This window comes from Anoplopoma fimbria, chromosome 24 (genome assembly GCF_027596085.1).
Source record: "Anoplopoma fimbria isolate UVic2021 breed Golden Eagle Sablefish chromosome 24, Afim_UVic_2022, whole genome shotgun sequence".
Taxonomy (NCBI): Eukaryota; Metazoa; Chordata; class Actinopteri; order Perciformes; family Anoplopomatidae; genus Anoplopoma; species Anoplopoma fimbria.
Window position 1 is genome coordinate 22,248,367 of NC_072472.1, and position 18,083 is coordinate 22,266,449.

The 18,083-nt window shown below is 41.0% G+C and overlaps 2 protein-coding genes across 2 annotated transcripts; one reads left to right on the plus strand and one right to left on the minus strand.

The window, feature by feature from the left end:
* Window positions 1–3: 3 nt before the first annotated feature.
* On the minus strand, window positions 4–3,670 carry nccrp1 (P1, F-box associated domain containing). The gene is made up of 6 exons (XM_054626143.1): window positions 3,503–3,670; window positions 1,959–2,039; window positions 1,758–1,854; window positions 1,527–1,622; window positions 535–673; window positions 4–442 (listed from the first exon to the last, which is right to left on the minus strand). The coding sequence occupies exons 1-6, from the start codon at window positions 3,636–3,638 to the stop codon at window positions 296–298; spliced, it is 696 nt and encodes a 231-aa protein (XP_054482118.1). The 5' UTR covers window positions 3,639–3,670; the 3' UTR covers window positions 4–295.
* Window positions 3,671–13,153: 9,483 nt separating this feature from the next.
* On the plus strand, window positions 13,154–16,928 carry ckma (creatine kinase, muscle a). Its single transcript, XM_054625219.1, has 8 exons — window positions 13,154–13,223; window positions 14,532–14,739; window positions 14,928–15,082; window positions 15,263–15,395; window positions 15,677–15,848; window positions 15,962–16,085; window positions 16,172–16,361; window positions 16,454–16,928. Exons 2-8 carry the CDS (start codon window positions 14,547–14,549, stop codon window positions 16,630–16,632), a joined length of 1,146 nt encoding a protein of 381 aa, XP_054481194.1. The 5' UTR covers window positions 13,154–13,223; window positions 14,532–14,546; the 3' UTR covers window positions 16,633–16,928.
* Window positions 16,929–18,083: the final 1,155 nt, after the last annotated feature.

Genomic DNA, 18,083 nt, shown 5'->3' on the forward strand with positions numbered 1-18,083 from the left:
TGCTAAAAAGAAAATGTGTTTTATTATTGCAAAAAACAGTGTATAGTTGCTCAAAGAGCAGCAAAACAAACTTCCCTTTCCCCTTCATTCTTTTTAAAGCAAATACAAAATCAAAGCAAATGTCTAATTATCTTCCCCAACTATCAGCATAAAAAGTAAATAAAATGATTTGTATCTTAGTGCATTAAAATCAAACTTCATAACTTTTATATAACGAAATATGTACCAATGTGGTCAGATCCATTGAGTGTTATAGCCACTATGTCTGCATTGCAGTTTCCTGTGGGATTTCGGCTTAGGCGCTGGTTTTGGTTGGTCTGACCAGCACAGTGCTGCCGGTGGACAGCGTACCATAGAACCCGTTCAGGAACTGGTTCTTCAGCCGGTGCTGGAAGTGGACATACCTCACCCCTGGTCCGTAGCCGGAGAACACGTGTGACACCTGCAGGTCAACAGGGAGATGTGCAATGAAACATATGAATCCAGGCGCCACGAGAAGATCACTACAGGCTGTCAGTGGACTCAGTAACTCACCTCCTTCCAGGTGTGTGAGTAAACACTGCGCTCCTCGGTGGGGTTGGCGGTGTGCTCTGAGATCACTGTGCTTTTGTCTGCACCCAGTAGCTTCACCTGCAGCTGGAAGATGGAGTTATGCAGCTGACTCTCCTCATACCTGACGGAAGGACAGATACTTAAAAGTTTACAGTGTGGCACGAAATCATGAAATAGTCTGGCACGTTCTTGAGTTGTTTAGATGGCAGCACAGTAAATTACATTACATTACATTACATTACAGTCATTTAGCAGACGCTTTTATCCAAAGCGACTTACAGGAAGTGTATGCTGCCAAACACAGAATAAGTGGATAACAACTTAGTTAACAGGTCTAATTTATTTCCTGTTAACTTCCAAGAAGCTTCCATAAAATAACTTGGTCATTCGGTATTCATTTAATGGAAAATAGAGGCAGTATTATTTGGTAAACTTCTTATGAGGGCAGCCTGAGATTCTTTTATGTCACAGCACATCAGGTCAGCTGAACATGCAGAATAGTACAGCCATTCACACAAGTCAATTCAACATATATGAGGAATTAAGAGTCCTGCGGAAGAAAAAACGTTATTATAGTCCTATTCAAGTGTGCTTTTATGCTTCATAAACACCGAACATTTCATTTATTGTTTTAATTTTTCAAATCAACTACCACAGCACATTTGCAATGCGAAACTAGGCTAATCCAGTCAAAGGCAAGGCAGGTTGTTTATCTATTTAACAACCCCAAATCATAACACTGTTTTCTGCACTTGGTCCACACAAACACAGGAGCTGAGAGCCAGACAGACGTCCATGCCCAAACAATTCAAACTTTTTACGAGGCAAAACCTAAATGACGCGTGCGCAAATGCACACACTGTGAAACACGTACTGTACACGATGTCTACTAACCAGGCTGATAAGACCATAGTGATAAGTAATCAGCACGTGGGTTAGGCGAGCTGGTGGGTGGGGGGTGCTCATTAACCCACCAGTCTTGGATGACTATTTCAGGCTGAAAGTCGTCCAACAGCTCTTCCCACAATCCTTCTGCCTTCAGGTCCACAACCTGCTCCATGGTGAACCAGCTGAGGACAAGAGAGCGGACACGAGTCAGAGTTACCACATGCTCATTGTTCAGTATCTCGGCCATCTATGTGCCAGTTTGAATCTTCCGCTCACAGGTAATCCCTGTTGTGACCAGCTGCATGGTAAACCCCCACCTGTAGCGAGGCAACTGGCAGACCACAGCACCTGGTGGGATGCCACTCCTGTCGTAGGGGAGGGTTTCGGTGCTCGTGGTCCAGTCGCTGAAGTCGCCTATGAATTAAGAGAAACCAGAACTAAGACTTTAGAAGAACTTCATTGATTTCCTGTGTTTTAAGTTTGCAGCCGGAACACGGCAGACACCCCCTTTGCCTCACCGTCAGGTTGGAAACATGGAGGTCCACGTGTTGGCATTTCAGGCAGGTCGGGTTCAGGTGGAGGGGTGTCCTTGCTAACTCCTGAGAGAAGACAAAGGGACAATTGTTGTAAATGGTACCACGCCCACTGAAGCAACTGTAATTCCTCTGTAAATATCTCAAAGCCAAAGGAATACATAATTCCGACAGGGTCACAGGGTGTGCCTCTGTGTGACAACACCCACTTTAAGTATTAGTCAGCAGCTCATGAAGCTCACGTCTGCATTTTTGGCACTAGAAAACGTCCAGTGTACTTGTGTTTGATTACATTGATGAATTTGACTTAGCACATTCTTTTTTTTAACCCAAGTGAACACAGTGGTCCTTTGAGTTTACACTTATCCCTTTTTTAATCTTTTGGTTTAATGTCATGTAAATGTAGGTATAGGTAGAGGTTCTCACCCTAATCATGTTTTACAAATTGGTTTGGACCAATCTCTTATATAATGATAAATACATCTTAAGAGTATTTAGTAAGAGATTCAACAAAATAAAGCTTTAACAATCATCCTTATAATCGCGGCACATGCCTCTTAAAGCCTTACCTCATCACATCCTGTGTCACTTTCTTCATATTTCCCCTCTCATGCTGATATTTTAAAATATATCTGTAATATTTTCCACGGAGATTAGAACACATTGGCGTTGAGCATTCCAAATACAAGTTTAGATGCTAAAAAAGCAAAAATCCATTTTCCTTCATTGTACTGGGTCTTAATTGAGATCTAAAACCAAAATGGTCGACATGGCTCCATGCAACAAGGGGTTAGAGGAAAAACTAAATTAAATAACCTTTACATTGATAGAGATAGCCATTATAGTGTATCATTATGACAAGTGATACAAAATCATTGTGTAAATTATAGTTATTACACGCTTTTCTGTGCCTTTATGTAATTTATACAATATGCCACTTTGCATATCCCTGTTTAATGGATATGTTGTACTTATATTATTATTATCGCAGACAGAAGTTGGCTGATGTTCCCTTTTAATGTGGCTATCCAAGCACTATGGTTTATTTAAGGAGATAAGGCTGCATGAGAGGAAACCACCTGAGTATAGAGGCTACAATGATAAGTGAGCACCACTGTAGTAGACCCCACAGGAGAAATACCGAACCCAAAGAACAGTAATGAAGACAGAGAGTCCTAAGGAGTCTACAGGAGTCTACAGGAGTCTATACCATTAGTCAGGCTGCACAAAGCTGCTCAGAGATGTTGCATGAGGAAGTCTGCCCCTATTGGCTCAATTGTTACTGAATTGTAGCTGACTAACAGATGAGTAATGCATTTGAAAAATCTTAGAAAAAATACTTTGAAACCACTTTAGGATCACTTAAGGAATCAAAACAGAAACATTTTAAATTACTTTGAAAAACCTGCAACAAGTAGGACGCGCACTAACATCTGTAGACCGTTATGTAACTGTGATCCCTCCTCTGGACGGGCACTGTAGATACAGACTGCACTGGTCAGGAGGTAAGCCAGCAGAACAACACCTACCTTGAGGTGAAGGGTTCTTCAGCAGATTTCTCCCCAGCGGTTTGACGTCATAGACGGACCTCCAGTCCACGCTGTCGGGCATCGGTGCGCCGTGCAGGCTCCACTCATCCTCACATCTCTTCTTCCACTCAGACATGGTGTGATCTCACTCTGCTAAGTTTTTCAGGAAGTCTGAGAGGATTCTTATACCAGTGTGTATGCATATGCCACACCCAGGTGTTGCAATGGAAGTAAAGCAGCTTGAAGCACGCTGCTGCCGAGGCTCTTAAAGTCACAGTAGTTTAATGGTGTAATGAGACAAACATATCAATGATACTGAAGAAAAGACTTGAACGTGATCATGAACGTGATCGTGGAGCTTTACAACTGACAAAAGGCAGCAAAAGGCTATTCTACAAGTGAAGAATACATCAACTTTTTACGGCGTTAAATAATTCATGTGTTTATTTAAAATATAAATATATAGCTTTAAAGTTTCTCCAACAGCAAAATAAAAAATATGTTATTTCCTGTCGCACCAATCAATTGATAAAATACATTAAAACTTTTTACACTTCTGTTCCTCTTGGAATAGCTCCTTCAATTTTTACTGAGTGCGGGAGTGAAAAAAATAGAAATAAATAACATTTTTCTCAGTAAATATATTTCTAAAGGTGCTATTGACATGAAATTTTCCCCAGATGTCGGTAACAACCCAAGTAATCCATACATACAAAGAAAACCATCAAATAAGTTCAGAAATTAAGTTATGTGTAATAAAATGGAATGACACAGGGAAAAAGTATTGAACACATGAAGAAAGGGAGGTGCAAAAAGGCATGGAAAGCCAAGACACCAGCTGAAATCTATCAGTAATTAGAAAGCAATCCTGCCCCTTGTCAGTGCAAATTAATATCAGCTGGTTCAGTCCAAACTGATGGCCTATAAAAAGGTGTCTCATTACCAAGGTGTCACACAAGAAACATCTCATGATGGGTAAAAGCAAAGAGCTCTCTCAAGACCTTCACAATCTTATTGTTGCAAAACATACTGATGGCATTGGTTACAGTAGGATTTCTAAACTTCTGAATGTTCCAGTGAGCACTGTTACATAATCCGGAAGTGGAAATAACATAATTTCACCATAAACCGGCCACGACCAGGTGCTCCTCGCAATATTTCTGACAGAGGAGTGAAAAGAATTATCAGAAGAGTTGTCCGAGAGCTTCAGAAAGACCTGGAATTAGCAGGTACAATTGTTTCAAAGAAAACAATAAGTAATGCACTCAACCGCTGTGGCCTGTATGGACGCTCACCACGCAAGACTCCATTGCTGAAGAAAAAGCTTGTTGAAGCTTGTTTAAAGTTTGCTGCACAACATTTAAACAAGCCTGTGAAATACTGGGAGAATATAGTCTGGTCAGATGAGACCAAAATTGAACTCTTTGGATGCCATAATACACACCATGTTTGGAGGTCAAATGGCACTACACATCACCCCAAAAAACACCATACCAACAGTGAAGTTTGGAGGTGGGAACATCATGGTGTGGGGCAGTTTTTCAGCATACGGCACTGGCAAACTTCATATAATTGAAGGAAAGATGAATGGAAAAATGTACCGAGACATTCTTGATAAAAATCTGCTGCCATCTAGCAGGATGATGAAGATGAAATGAGGGTGGACATTTCAGCAAGACAATGATCCCAAACACACAGCCAAGGAAACTCTCAATTGGTTTCATAGAAAGAAAATAAAGCTGCTAGAATGGCCCAGCCAATCACCTGACTTGAATCCAATAGAAAATCTATGGAAAGAACTAAAGGTCAGAGTTCATAGAAGAGGCCCACGGAACCTTCAAGATTTGAAGACTGTTTGTGTGGAAGAATGGGCCAAAATCACACCTGAGCAATGCATGCGACTAGTTTCTCCACACAGGAGGGTTCTTAAAGCTGTCATTACCAACAAAGGCTTTTGTACGAAGTATTAAATAAATTTCAGTAAGCATGTTCAATACTTTTTCCCTGTGTCATTCCATTTTTATTCACATAACTTAATTTCTGAACTTATTTGTTTGGTTTTCTTTGTATGTATGGATTACTTGGGTTGTTACCGATATTGACATTTCATGTCAATAGCACCTTTAGAAATATATTTACTGAGAAAAATGGTGACGTGTTCAATACTTATTATACCCGCTGTATATATACATATTTATATTCATATATGTATATTTATACACATATATATACATATTTATATTCATAGATATATATTAGTACACATTTATATATACACATACATATATACACATATATATATATTGTATTATGAGTATAGTCATATATATAGTCATAATCCAAAACCAGAATTTTGAAATGCTTGTATTCATTGGCAGATTGCTCTTTTTTAAAAATGTATTTCAGTTGCAGAAACCGCAGAATAAACCTTTGAACGATGAATCACTCGCATTCTTCAGTTATATTAGTCAGTAGAGGCAGCCTGTCTGCTAACTCTTATTGTTTCTTTCCCAAGCGCCTCGGCCCTATATGATTTCTCCATGGTAACAGGACTGATACAGCCCTGACCTTTGCACTGCTTAGGGGGTGTACTGTGCGTTTACTAACCAGAGATGAATTTAAGTGCACTGATATGGAACAAAATGCAAGGATTGTGTATTTAAATGTAAAATGTGAACCGTGAAACATTTGACATGTACAGACCCAACCTTCTAGGCTTTGTTTCCAGTACTGTTTGCTCTCTCCCTGTTCAAATCATATATATATATATATATATATATATATATATATATGGGCATACTTACACATACTCGTGGACATCCTAGTGATGTAACTGTAGAAAAGCCATGCCCTGTATTCAGTGAGTAATGTCTTTTTTTCAGGATTATAATGAAGATGATGGACAGCCTCCATCTGCTGTATTGTTATTGGTGTTGCTTTAAAACAGGCCCGACTGTTTTAGGCCAGAATAAAGTGCATATAGTATCTTGCCAGGGACCTGATGTGTTTGTTCTGCATGGATTTGATTGTTGAGTTGGAGATGAGATGTCTAAATAACCACATCTGAAGCAGCCTTTAGTGCAGCACATATGACAGCGAAGGGTAGGGTCAATTTACACTGTAAATACTTTACAAATGTCTCCACCTACTGGATTCTAGCAGTATGTTTAAAAGTACAGTCAACAGTAAACTAAACTTCAGACTGCTTACATTTAGTACATAGACAGATTTATTGCCCAAGGGTTTTAGAGGCTGAATTGAGGAATTTCAGAAGAAGTGCTAATTATTTTTGTCTTTTCAGCATAAGAGCTTTTGATGCAGCAGCTGTGAAGAGACATATAAATAATATTCTGTTTGTAAATGCTACAAACAAAGTAGCCCTTCCACTATGCTTTACTAAATCTGCACTTTGGCTCTCTACTCCCGTAGTAAGAAGAGGGTCCAGCTGTTGCTGAACCAAATCACAACGGTTTCCAGTCATGGCTCCACAATGGTGGAACGAGCTCCCCACTGACATCAGAAACTCTCCACATCTTCTGTCACAATTCACCTGTTAAGACTTGAACAGATGATAAAGCAACTACATACATGTGATTAAAGTAAATTGTGATGACACCTTCTATTGGTGTGTGTGTGTGTGTGTGTGTGTGTGTGTGTGTGTGTGTGTGTGTGTGTGTGTGTGTGTGTGTGTGTGTGTTTATGTAAAGCTTACTCTAAGCAGACCATAGGCAGCTTTACTTGATGAGATGAATATGATAAAATATGTATATTTGTGTTTTTAATTTAGTTTTTTTCTACGTTAACCCTGAAGCACATTTGAGGGCTCAGAATGAATAAATGGATTCTGTAGATGTTTTAACCACTGGGAAGGTTCCAGGTTCAGCTTCTTTTGTCTTTGTACAATACACGATTGCACCAAGAAATGCAGTTGTAGCACCCTCCACGATACAAACAAAGACATTTTACATCAGATATTCTTCTTTTTACAATGAGAATAAAATTTAACAATAAAATAGAACAAAGTGGATAAAAGTTAGCACCAAATGAAGAAGTGAAAGTATAGAACAAAATCACACTCATTTACAAGAAAGACATAGCATATGGATGTTATATAAATTGAAAACGGCACATACTGCTTGTGTTTTTTCATGTCAGGGAGTTTAATTCATAGTTCAGCTGCCGATGACATAAGACGGACCCAGAGCCAGTAGTGTTTATGGTTGGCAGGGGGCCAGAAAAAGCAACAAATTCATACATACTCTCAAAGTAGAAAACAGTGTTTGTTGTACAACATTTTAACACAATGCCAAAGCTTTGTAGTTGAAGTTTTCAATCTTTTGAGGCCATAGGCTGTGAGACTATGTAACAGACATTCAGTAATACGATCAGCTGCCACTTGTTCGACATGTGTTACTAGCCTCTATTGACAGCTGTTTAAAGGGGCAATCCTAAAGTCCTGGTTGTTGTATCAATTTTATTTGAGTGAAAACAATAGGATTGTGATTTGAGTTTAGCAGTCTGGAGTCCTGGGCTGTGTACCGAAACTACATACTAACATGTTTTTTTCAGAATTGTGTGCATATTGACATTTTGTTGTGCGTATGCAATGGAGATTTTTTTTTCTGCGGGAATGTCGCCACAGACCCCAATTCGTAGTACTGCAAACATTTAAATATGGCAAAAACTTTCCTCAGTGGGCCATATGCACAGTCAACATGTTTCCTCTTGTTGCAATAGATTGTGACTTAATAGACATTTATTTAAATGAAAATGTGTAAAACTTCAAAAATTCATTAAAATAGAATAGAAATAGGAATTATATGACAAGTTTGTTTGGAGACTGATCAATTTATATTGGGAAAAAAATCATAATTGCAGGCTACCAATTTTACACATCAATGTTAGTTTACACAGCGTGAACAGTATGACAAAGCCTGTGAAAGCAGTTGTATATTAAATATTTCGTTCTATAAGCTTGGTGACTAAGTGTGCCTGTAAATTACGTACTATAGCCGGCGAGCTAGCGGCTAACTAGTGTTTTAGTAAGTCAAAATAGCACCTGGAGATTCTTTCTGTTTTGTCTTCACTGTTCAGTTTCTCGCATATCGTCACCGTTAAGCTATCTACACACCATTCTGTTCATATTAAAAAGTTAATGAAGAGAGTAAAGGAAGCTCTCCAAGCTTGCTAACCTTCAGTTTGGGCACTGGTTAGCTTAGCTCCGTTACTAATGACACCAAGATCACAGTTTATTCAAAAGATGTATTTTTACCATTGGCTTCTGTCTCATTACTATGTGTACACCAGTCTAATGAAAGATGCATAAAGGGAATTGTAGGATTCAGTGCTCTTTAAAGTTTGACTTAAAGTCAGGAGTCAAGATATCTCGCCCTTTGCTTTGATTTTGACCTCTTTTTAAAAAAAAAAAGATATATATGTTTCTCTCACAAGTACCCCAACTTTATGGAGCTGTAAAACTAAAACTATTCGCTAGAATAGACTTTTAAATGGTAGGACAAATTAGAGATAGACAACCTATCCATTTAATAAAACCATCCATTCAATGCAAAATCACACAAACAAATAAACGTGAACGCTACCTTGTGTAACGCAAACTGAAGGCAAACCTGTAAAGGTGAAACTTACACACTATATATACATTTGTCCCCGGGGTTGTGGCACTGAGCCAGGTGTACATGCATGTTACATTGCCCAGTACAGCATGTGCACTCATGCATGATCACATACTGTACTCCAAGCCTTTGGAATGCCGGCCCTTTATTCATTCAAATGCACTGATACATATTCGATACACACAAATAAACATTCTCCAACTAGAGCATATTATGATCATGTGTTCGGGTCCAGTTAATCCTATTGAAAGGGCCGTAACCTATTTACTTAGTAGCAGCACCTGCATGACTCACTTGTTAATACTGTTGTGAAGGACAAATGCCAAATCCCTAATCTCACTTTACCTACTGTTTTCTTTATAGAATATAGTTACCAGTGTTTTTAGTCTGATGCTAAATAGTGTGAAAATAAGGCAATCGTTCATGTGCTGTGTATAAAAATTGTATAAAAGTTTGTTTTCCAGGTGTTTTTGCTCGCTCGACACAATCCTAATTTGTTGCAGGCCAAAAGCACTGCACTCAATGCCTTCGTGCAGCTTAATTTAATCATTTTTGCAAGGTTTAGTAAATGGGTTCCACTTTGGTGGAGCTAGGAGAGGTTTGGTCAAGTCTGAGTTGAACAGAGAACTGACTCAATGAAATTGAATCCAGGTCCTGGGTGGGCGGGGGCTCCTGTTTGACAGGGTGCAGATGGACCAGCGAGCCTGGTGCAATTATAGCCTCCCCCCTGACCACACTAAACACGTTACCCTGGCGGCTTGAATTTCAATGGAGCAAGACCAAGAACCAACACTCTAACGGGTCTGCAACAAGTAAAACACCGAAGGCGTGCAAAAGAAAGTTCAGCTTGCATAACATCCAATTCAGCCAATTTGTAATCTATAAAATAATTATTTACACCTATTTTAACAAAGCTTTTTTCAGCCATCAGCCAGTGTTTTTTGGGCCTCAGGCAGTGCATAGATGAAGTGTATTATTTTATTTGAACACAAACCCATATTTATCTTGAAAATGGAACGAATATATCCCCTTAAATGTTATGTTGTGTGCATGTTCTGCATCTCCAGGCTCATTCTCCACAGACAGGTGTTAAATTTGAAGCTTTAAATATAGTCTGCCATAAAGGTGTTATTTATAGAGGCTCGCTATTTCATTGTATGTTGTTGCCAAGCACATAATGTTACTCTTCCAGTCAGGTTTTACTGAAATGGTTTCATAATGAAGGAACTGCTGAAAAGTCACACAACTCGTGGTGGAGATGTTGAAATTATACATTTCCCCCCCTTTTGGACCAATGTGACATAACATGCTCTCACTTAACACTCAAGAGTGGGTCACTGGACACAGCTGCTGCTTGACACTGTGCTATTCTGACACAGGTCAGTGCAGTTGGTGTAGATTCCTCTCCAAGGGTCAAGCTGTATATGTCCCAGAGCGTCCTGCAAGGCTACAAACTAATGCTCACATCCTCTGACATAAGACAGAAATTGTTGAAATTCAACATGTACACCTGGCTCAGTGCCACAACCCCGGGGACAAATGTATATATAGTGTGTAAGTTTCACCTTTACAGGTTTGCAGGTTTTCAGGAAATAAATTCGGCCTCATTCAGCAACATTATCCTAGAGTTCTCTTATATATTTTCTCTTAATTTTGTGTAAAGACAAAAAATAAGAGAATTCAACACCAGGTGCACCAAACCTAACGCCCCCTAGACACTATATAAAGGCAGGTGTTTTGCCATGTGCAAATACTCGGGCAGATGCCTAAGAATTGAAGAGATCCTACCAAAAAAGGCTGAAAGAAGAAGATCTTCAGCAGTAGAGAAATCAAGGGTTCTGTTGAATGAACTAAAACAAAATAAACATGTGATTTTCCAGAGCATCAGTCCTGACGTTATAAGAAAATGAGCCATTGAGAACTGAATGCACGCAATATCATACACTGGTTTTATTTTCTTAATTGGGGCCGATGCACCAATCGTATTTCTTTAATAATCCAATCATTATAATTACTCTAAAACATGAATATCATCGAATCAAGTTTAGAATATAAAAATGCCTTTTTTTTTATCTTCGTAAGAATGCTACCCATCACATAACATGCTATCTTAACTAAGAGAAGAGCAAAACTAAGAAAACATTGATGAATACCATAAATCAATGGGTACTTCCAAAATAAGAACAAACTGTGGATACGAACAAAATGTGTAATATCTCTTCCTGCATGAGGCCCAATGAGCGTACTGAAACTATTCTTGCTGCAACAACATAATTCCTCACGACAATCCCTAAAACAATTTATTAGCGGATTTAGAATATGTCCAATATTTATTACAAAGCATAATGTACCTGCACTTGGTTGAAAATTGTTCAAACTGTAATGAGTGAACATCTGAGAGGCCCAATATAGATTTCAACTTCTTGTGAAGTTTGAGAAACTTCCGTGGCTGCATGAGCAGAAGGCACATCATGTCACTGCCCTGTTGCATAACTGTTCTGGACTGTCATTATTCAATTGCTCCGGGTGAAATGTCAACCAGCAGCGAGCAGCCCTCTCTGGTGTCACATTTGCAGGTGATATTGCTTCCTTCTAGGGATTAAAAGTTAGCCTAACCTATTGCAAGTCTTCCCTACATATATACGGAAATGCAACATGCAAAAACCCAGGCATCTCCTGTATGCATCAACTGTATGCATAGGACAAAACCAGTGTTGTATGCCATGGAGTAGAACATATGTGACGGCAGAAGCGCCGAAGTATGGAGCAGGGTTGGGTTGGATATTTGGGAGGGAGGGGGGAGTGTTCCATGTGCTGGTTGTACAGAGAGGGGTAGGGGTGGTAATGATATCGAGGACTGGAAAAGCAGGTGTCAGCCAGTCAGCTGCCAGGCAGAGATGGCTGGGACATCCCACAGACACAGTCGTCGTCATCCCCCCCCCTTGGAACAGACGCTCCTATTGACCCACTTTTGAAATCATTCCTACACCTTTAGTTTTTTATCAGTGGTGTCATCGCCAACCTTCTCTCCAGTGTAGATACATTTGGATTAGATAAGAAACTTTTTACTTAGGTGCAGGTCAACTAGCGTGGTGTTCCTGAAAAAGTTGGGGGTGGCGTAGCTTGTCTGGAGAATTTGGCAGGTATGGATCCCTGTGGACCAAACCTGGATCAAAGAGCAGCCATGTTAGAAAGCAGTGGGTTTACATTTTGATCACGGATTGCAGCTTTAAGGCTGAGCTATTTTGGAAGTCATTAAACTAGACAAAAACAAAAGACAATACTGCAATTTACGTGGAGGAAATGTCTTCTTCTGGACGAAACTGTATTGAAGCATTGCCTGAAGCAGCTATGAAGCCAAAGCATTGGTAAAATAGTGTGAGATATTTGAGCAAACACAGTCTCATAGAAGGAAACTAATGAAGGTAATTTCAAAGATGGCATCATCTTTCATCTTCAACATTCCATCCCACAGTCAGTATTCCCTTCAGAGATTGGATGCCTGATAATTGCCATATCAATTAGAGCCTGAATGGGTGATGGCTGTTTTAATGTAGTATTATCTACAGGTAAGTGGGGGCTAACAAAGAGTGGGTGAACAGAGCAACAATATCTTCACAATTTTAATGCCAACTCTTTCCAACCTTCACGCCTCACACAAGGACCCCTGATCTCCACGACATGCTTGGCAAAAATGAAGCTCAGCTTCTTTCAGTGGTTTCCACACCCCACCTCCCCTCTCAGATACCCTATCATCGGGTACTATGTATGGGCCAAGGGTGGGTGAGGGGGGAGTCGAGAGAGAGGTTGGGGGAGGAGGGGGAGGGTACAGCTGCAGCAGTCTACCCGTGTTGGATGACTGAGATGTAAATGCGTCCCTTTCATAAACTGTTATACTGAGTATCAGTACAGAGGATCTGACCAATGAGGGCACAGCAGGCACTAAAATGGACAAGCCAATGGCTGAGTGTCGGCCGGGTATATAAACAGGGAGCAAAGACCTCCAGAGTTGGGTGACCGCTATTTTGGCTGTGTTGAACAGGATCTGATCCCAGGGACTGTTACCTCTGTTCTTGTCTGCTGTGAAGGTAAAGACATATCCAAGACATTATTAGTTTTGTGGAGTTAAAGAAGGATGAGAAGATATTTGGAGGCGTATGCGGATTCAGAGAACCATTCAAACATTTAGAAAGGAGAAAACATCTCTTTTTGGCAATTTCTTTGTGCCTGCGAAGAAGGGTTTTGAACTTAAAGTCTGTGATGAAATCAAAGGATAAATCCACAACAATTCCTTGATGTTTGAATCCATATGATGCATACTGGTTAAAAACCTACTGGTTATCAGAGGTCATTGAATTTTGTGAGAATATTCTAATTGTTATTTAATGAAAAAAGGCAATCAATTATTTTAGCATAGCTTTAGCTGCATTAACTTGTATCACTACAAGAATTTACGCAGTCTGCAAATGGTTCTCTCATTTGGACGCTGATTTATGTGAACAGGTGCTTCACAGTTTGACACATGTATGAAACTGCCTGAAGGGCCTGGATACCCAGTAATTGATTTTAGCTTTTTAAGAGTCCACTTTTTAAAATGGCCTTTTGGGCTTTAACCTTACAAGACAATTACTCTTAGCAAAGTGATAAATGCATTCAAAATGTCACTTTCCTAAACCAATTTGGCTCGTTTCCAAAACTTGGATTGCATTTCATGTGACATCATTGTTCTTTTATAACTCATACGATCCGCGTATCAAGATGAAACAAACTGCTGTACAAAAAGGTAACTTGTATAGACAATTAGAAGTAAACATATCTTCCAGGATTAGTGGACTGAGGGGAAGCATCAGCAGCTGGTCAGCCTTGTGTGAGGAGTTTGGCATAGCGACAGCTGTAAGTGATGCACTAAGTGTTTGAACCTGCAGGGTTTAGTGGGGATACAAACTGAGATACAAAGAAGGTGCAGAGTGTTTTCTAACGGGACACGTATGTAAAACACAACCAGAGAGACTGGTTGTGTTTTCTTCATTTCTATTTAGGTGTCAACGTGTGAATTTGAGAACTGGGGTTGTTTCATGGGCCAAGATAATTAAAATACTACTACATTTTAAAGAGATGTGTATACGGTCAGATGTGCTGATGCTAAAAATACCCAGGCAACACATGCTCCTCCCCCAATTCTATTTCAACTGGACATTCGAGCCACTGAGAATTGAGTGAAACTTGTTATCAGCATTCCTCTGTCGACACCGTTTAAATTCTGCAGCTGTCTCGCAGAAATCTCCCAAAAAATGTTTTTGTGTGTGGAGTAGTATCAGATTAGAATTAAATTGCTTCTTGATTATCCAGAGCCTCTGTCTCAAGTTTGCTTATCCTGTGCTTCCCTCTCTTTGCAGTGTTAGAAAGCAATCATGCCTTTCGGAAACACCCACAACAACTTCAAACTCAACTACAAAGTTGAGGATGAGTTCCCCGACCTGTCCAAGCACAACAACCATATGGCTAAGATCCTCACCAAGGAGCTGTATGGCAAGATTAGGGACAGGCAGACACCCAGTGGCTACACCCTGGATGACGTCATCCAGACTGGTGTCGATAACCCCGGTGAGACCCGAGAGACACTTCAATGTTGACCAAGTCATCCAGACACATAGCTCTACTAACTGAAAGAAGACTTTGTGTGTGTTAAACATTTCTTGGTTAAACCTGTGAATAAGTACTCACTGTACAACAGCTCTCATCTTCCCTCCCAACTTCTAACGGCTGCTTTCCCATTCGCTCCCTGCCTTCAGGTCACCCCTTCATCATGACTGTTGGCTGCGTCGCTGGTGATGAGGAGTCCTACGAGGTCTTCAAGGAGCTGTTGGACCCAGTCATCTCCGACCGTCATAATGGATACAAGCCCTCTGACAAGCACAAGACCGACCTGAACTTCGAGAACCTGAAGGTGCAGTACCCAGTTTGTCAAAAAGCAGGAAGTGCTTTACTTCATTGAGTAAAGACTCTTAGAAACAGAAAGTTCATTGATATTCAGCTGGAAAAATTTGGAACGCACCACACGATGATGCCCTGTGCTCTACATTTGTATACTTCTGTTTCGCCTTGTAATTAAGCATTTCGTCATTAGGGTGGTGACGACCTGGACCCCAACTACGTTCTGTCTAGCCGCGTTCGTACTGGCCGCAGCATCAAGGGATTCACCCTCCCCCCCCACAACAGCCGTGGGGAGCGCAGAGCCATTGAGAAGCTGTCCGTTGAGGGTAAGTTATTAATAGTTTAAGTCGATAAGGTATGCAAAGGAATGGGTAGTGAGCAAGGCCTTCCCCCAACAATAGGGTGTGCACAAGATTTTGTCACTTTAGGATAAGAGAAATTATCGACAGTGACCAGACAAGGAAACACTCTTGTTCTACTTGTCCATTTAATGCTAAACCAGTAAAAGGTCACGTTAAATGGCAAAAGACTCTACAAAGCTTAGCATTTCTTGATGAGATCTATCACAGTAGAATATTCTCCTCCTAATTGTACATGTGTCTCTCAGCTCTGACCAGCCTGGATGGTGAGTTCAAGGGAAAGTACTACCCCCTGAAGTCCATGACTGACGCCGAGCAGGAGCAACTGATCGCTGATCACTTCTTGTTTGACAAGCCCGTCTCTCCCCTGCTGACCTGCGCCGGCATGGCCCGTGACTGGCCCGACGGCAGAGGCATCATGTGAGTACCACCATTCACTGTCAGATGGCCAGCTGTGAAAACAACTGTCAAAACTCACACTGCGTCAACTGTGTTTTGCTTTACGCTGATCCTTTACATCCATCTCCGTCCAGGCACAACGACAACAAGACCTTCCTGGTCTGGGTGAACGAGGAGGATCACCTGCGTGTCATCTCCATGCAGCAGGGCGGCAACATGAGGGAGGTCTTCAAACGTTTCTGCGTTGGCCTGCAGAAGGTACACAGAAATAAAACAAGGTCAAAAATCACGTGTTGATCGCTGCTGGTTGCAACTCTGACTCTTCCTCATTCCTTCTCTCCCAGATTGAGGAGATCTTCAAGAAGCACAACCACGGCTTCATGTGGAACGAGCATCTCGGCTACATCCTGACCTGCCCCTCCAACCTGGGTACCGGCCTGCGTGGCGGAGTCCACGTTAAGCTGCCCAAGCTGAGCACACACGCCAAGTTCGATGAGATCCTCACCAGGCTGCGTCTGCAGAAGCGTGGAACAGGTCCGTCTCTACTGATATTCTACAGCATTCTAAACTCAAAGGTGTGATGCGTAATCCGAACACCATCCCTTGACCTTTTTTTTCCTCCTTAGGTGGTGTGGACACTGCCTCCGTGGGTGGTGTGTTCGACATCTCCAACGCCGACCGTCTGGGCTCCTCTGAGGTGTCACAGGTCCAGCTGGTTGTTGACGGTGTCAAGCTCATGGTCGAGATGGAGAAGAAGCTGGAGAAGGGAGAGGCCATCGACAGCATGATCCCCGCACAGAAGTAAAGAGGGACAATCCTGTGGTTATCTCGTGGCCATTCATGTCGATCGAGCCAGCTGACGGGCGTGCAGAGGAAACAGCCGCTCACCAAGAGACTCTTGACTCTGCTCACCTGTTTTTTCTTCCTTCCAGCTATCTTTCTTTTCTCTTTCGCCCTATGTTTTTCAAGTTCTCCTGTGTTGGTTGGTAACATCCTGGGATCAGCCTCCACTGTGCCAGGCTTGCCTGGCAGACGTGGCATCCTCCACTATTTCTTATAAAAAGTAACCGTTATTGAAGCTATTCATACTGCTCAATAAAAAAGTACCCCATAAAACAATGAAATGAATCATTATGATCTTTTGTGTTGCATCATGAGAAATAACAATTCACAAAGTATAATCTTCACAATACTCACCTAGTCAGAGGATCACAAGCCATAGACAAACATTCAGATTGTGTTTCGTAACCATGACAACAAGACACCAACAATGAAAGAAAAGAAAGTGCCAACATCAGTGAATTTTATTAATCTTCAGCTCCATGTTCTCTTTATAAACCACAACCACTCGATCTCAGTTTACAGTTTGTTTCTGAGGGGAGGAATTAAACAATAGAGCAGTGTAAAATTACTCATACAGGTCAAACTGTGTGTGTTCTTCAGTCTCTTTTGCATATAACATCCAGCTGTTTCCAAAAATAACTTTTGAAATGACAGCGCACGTTAAATACTGAGCCCCCTGGCGTCCTAATACTGTACCATCTAAAACCAGACCAGCGACACGCCGTCTCTGAGCAGGTACACACACGTTTACTCAACAAGCAGGTCAACTAAATCTTTTCAAGATTTTTTCACAGTAGAGTCCACCTCAAGACAATGTTCATCCACCTTATACTAAGAGTGAGTTGTTTAACACTAAGTTATTTGCTTTTTTCGCCAGTCTCACCACGATAATTGCCACCGAAAGGCTTTGCAAACAACCTGATTCGTGTTTGCCATCAGGAGACAGTGATGTGACATTTCTATGGCTTGAATGCAACCCAGGGCTTTCGACATGTTAGGGACTTATTGTAAATTGAAGTTAAAGTATAAGCAAACTGCACAGTTGACACCTGATGTAAGTGTCCTTGCTGGATCTACAACTGAACATTTATCTTACACATTGTGTACCTTGTGGTACATTTCATGGCATGTCTGCACACTTGGGAGTGTACCAAAACTATCCTCGAGCTAATTAGTTGGAGTGAACACACTGTGTTTCAGCCAAGCCGCCCTGTTTGTCTTTTTTGTGATCGGGGGAAGGACCGGGCGCCACGTTTAGCACCGTTTCTTTGTATCAATTCATGTCTAAAAACTATCGTGTCTGCATTTCACAAAGCTTCCAATCCTAGGTGTGCATCGTGTTTATTTTTTTCCTCGAAAACCCAAACTCTGAAGTCATGCAGGATTGCAGGTTGGTTTTGTTCCCCATTGTCA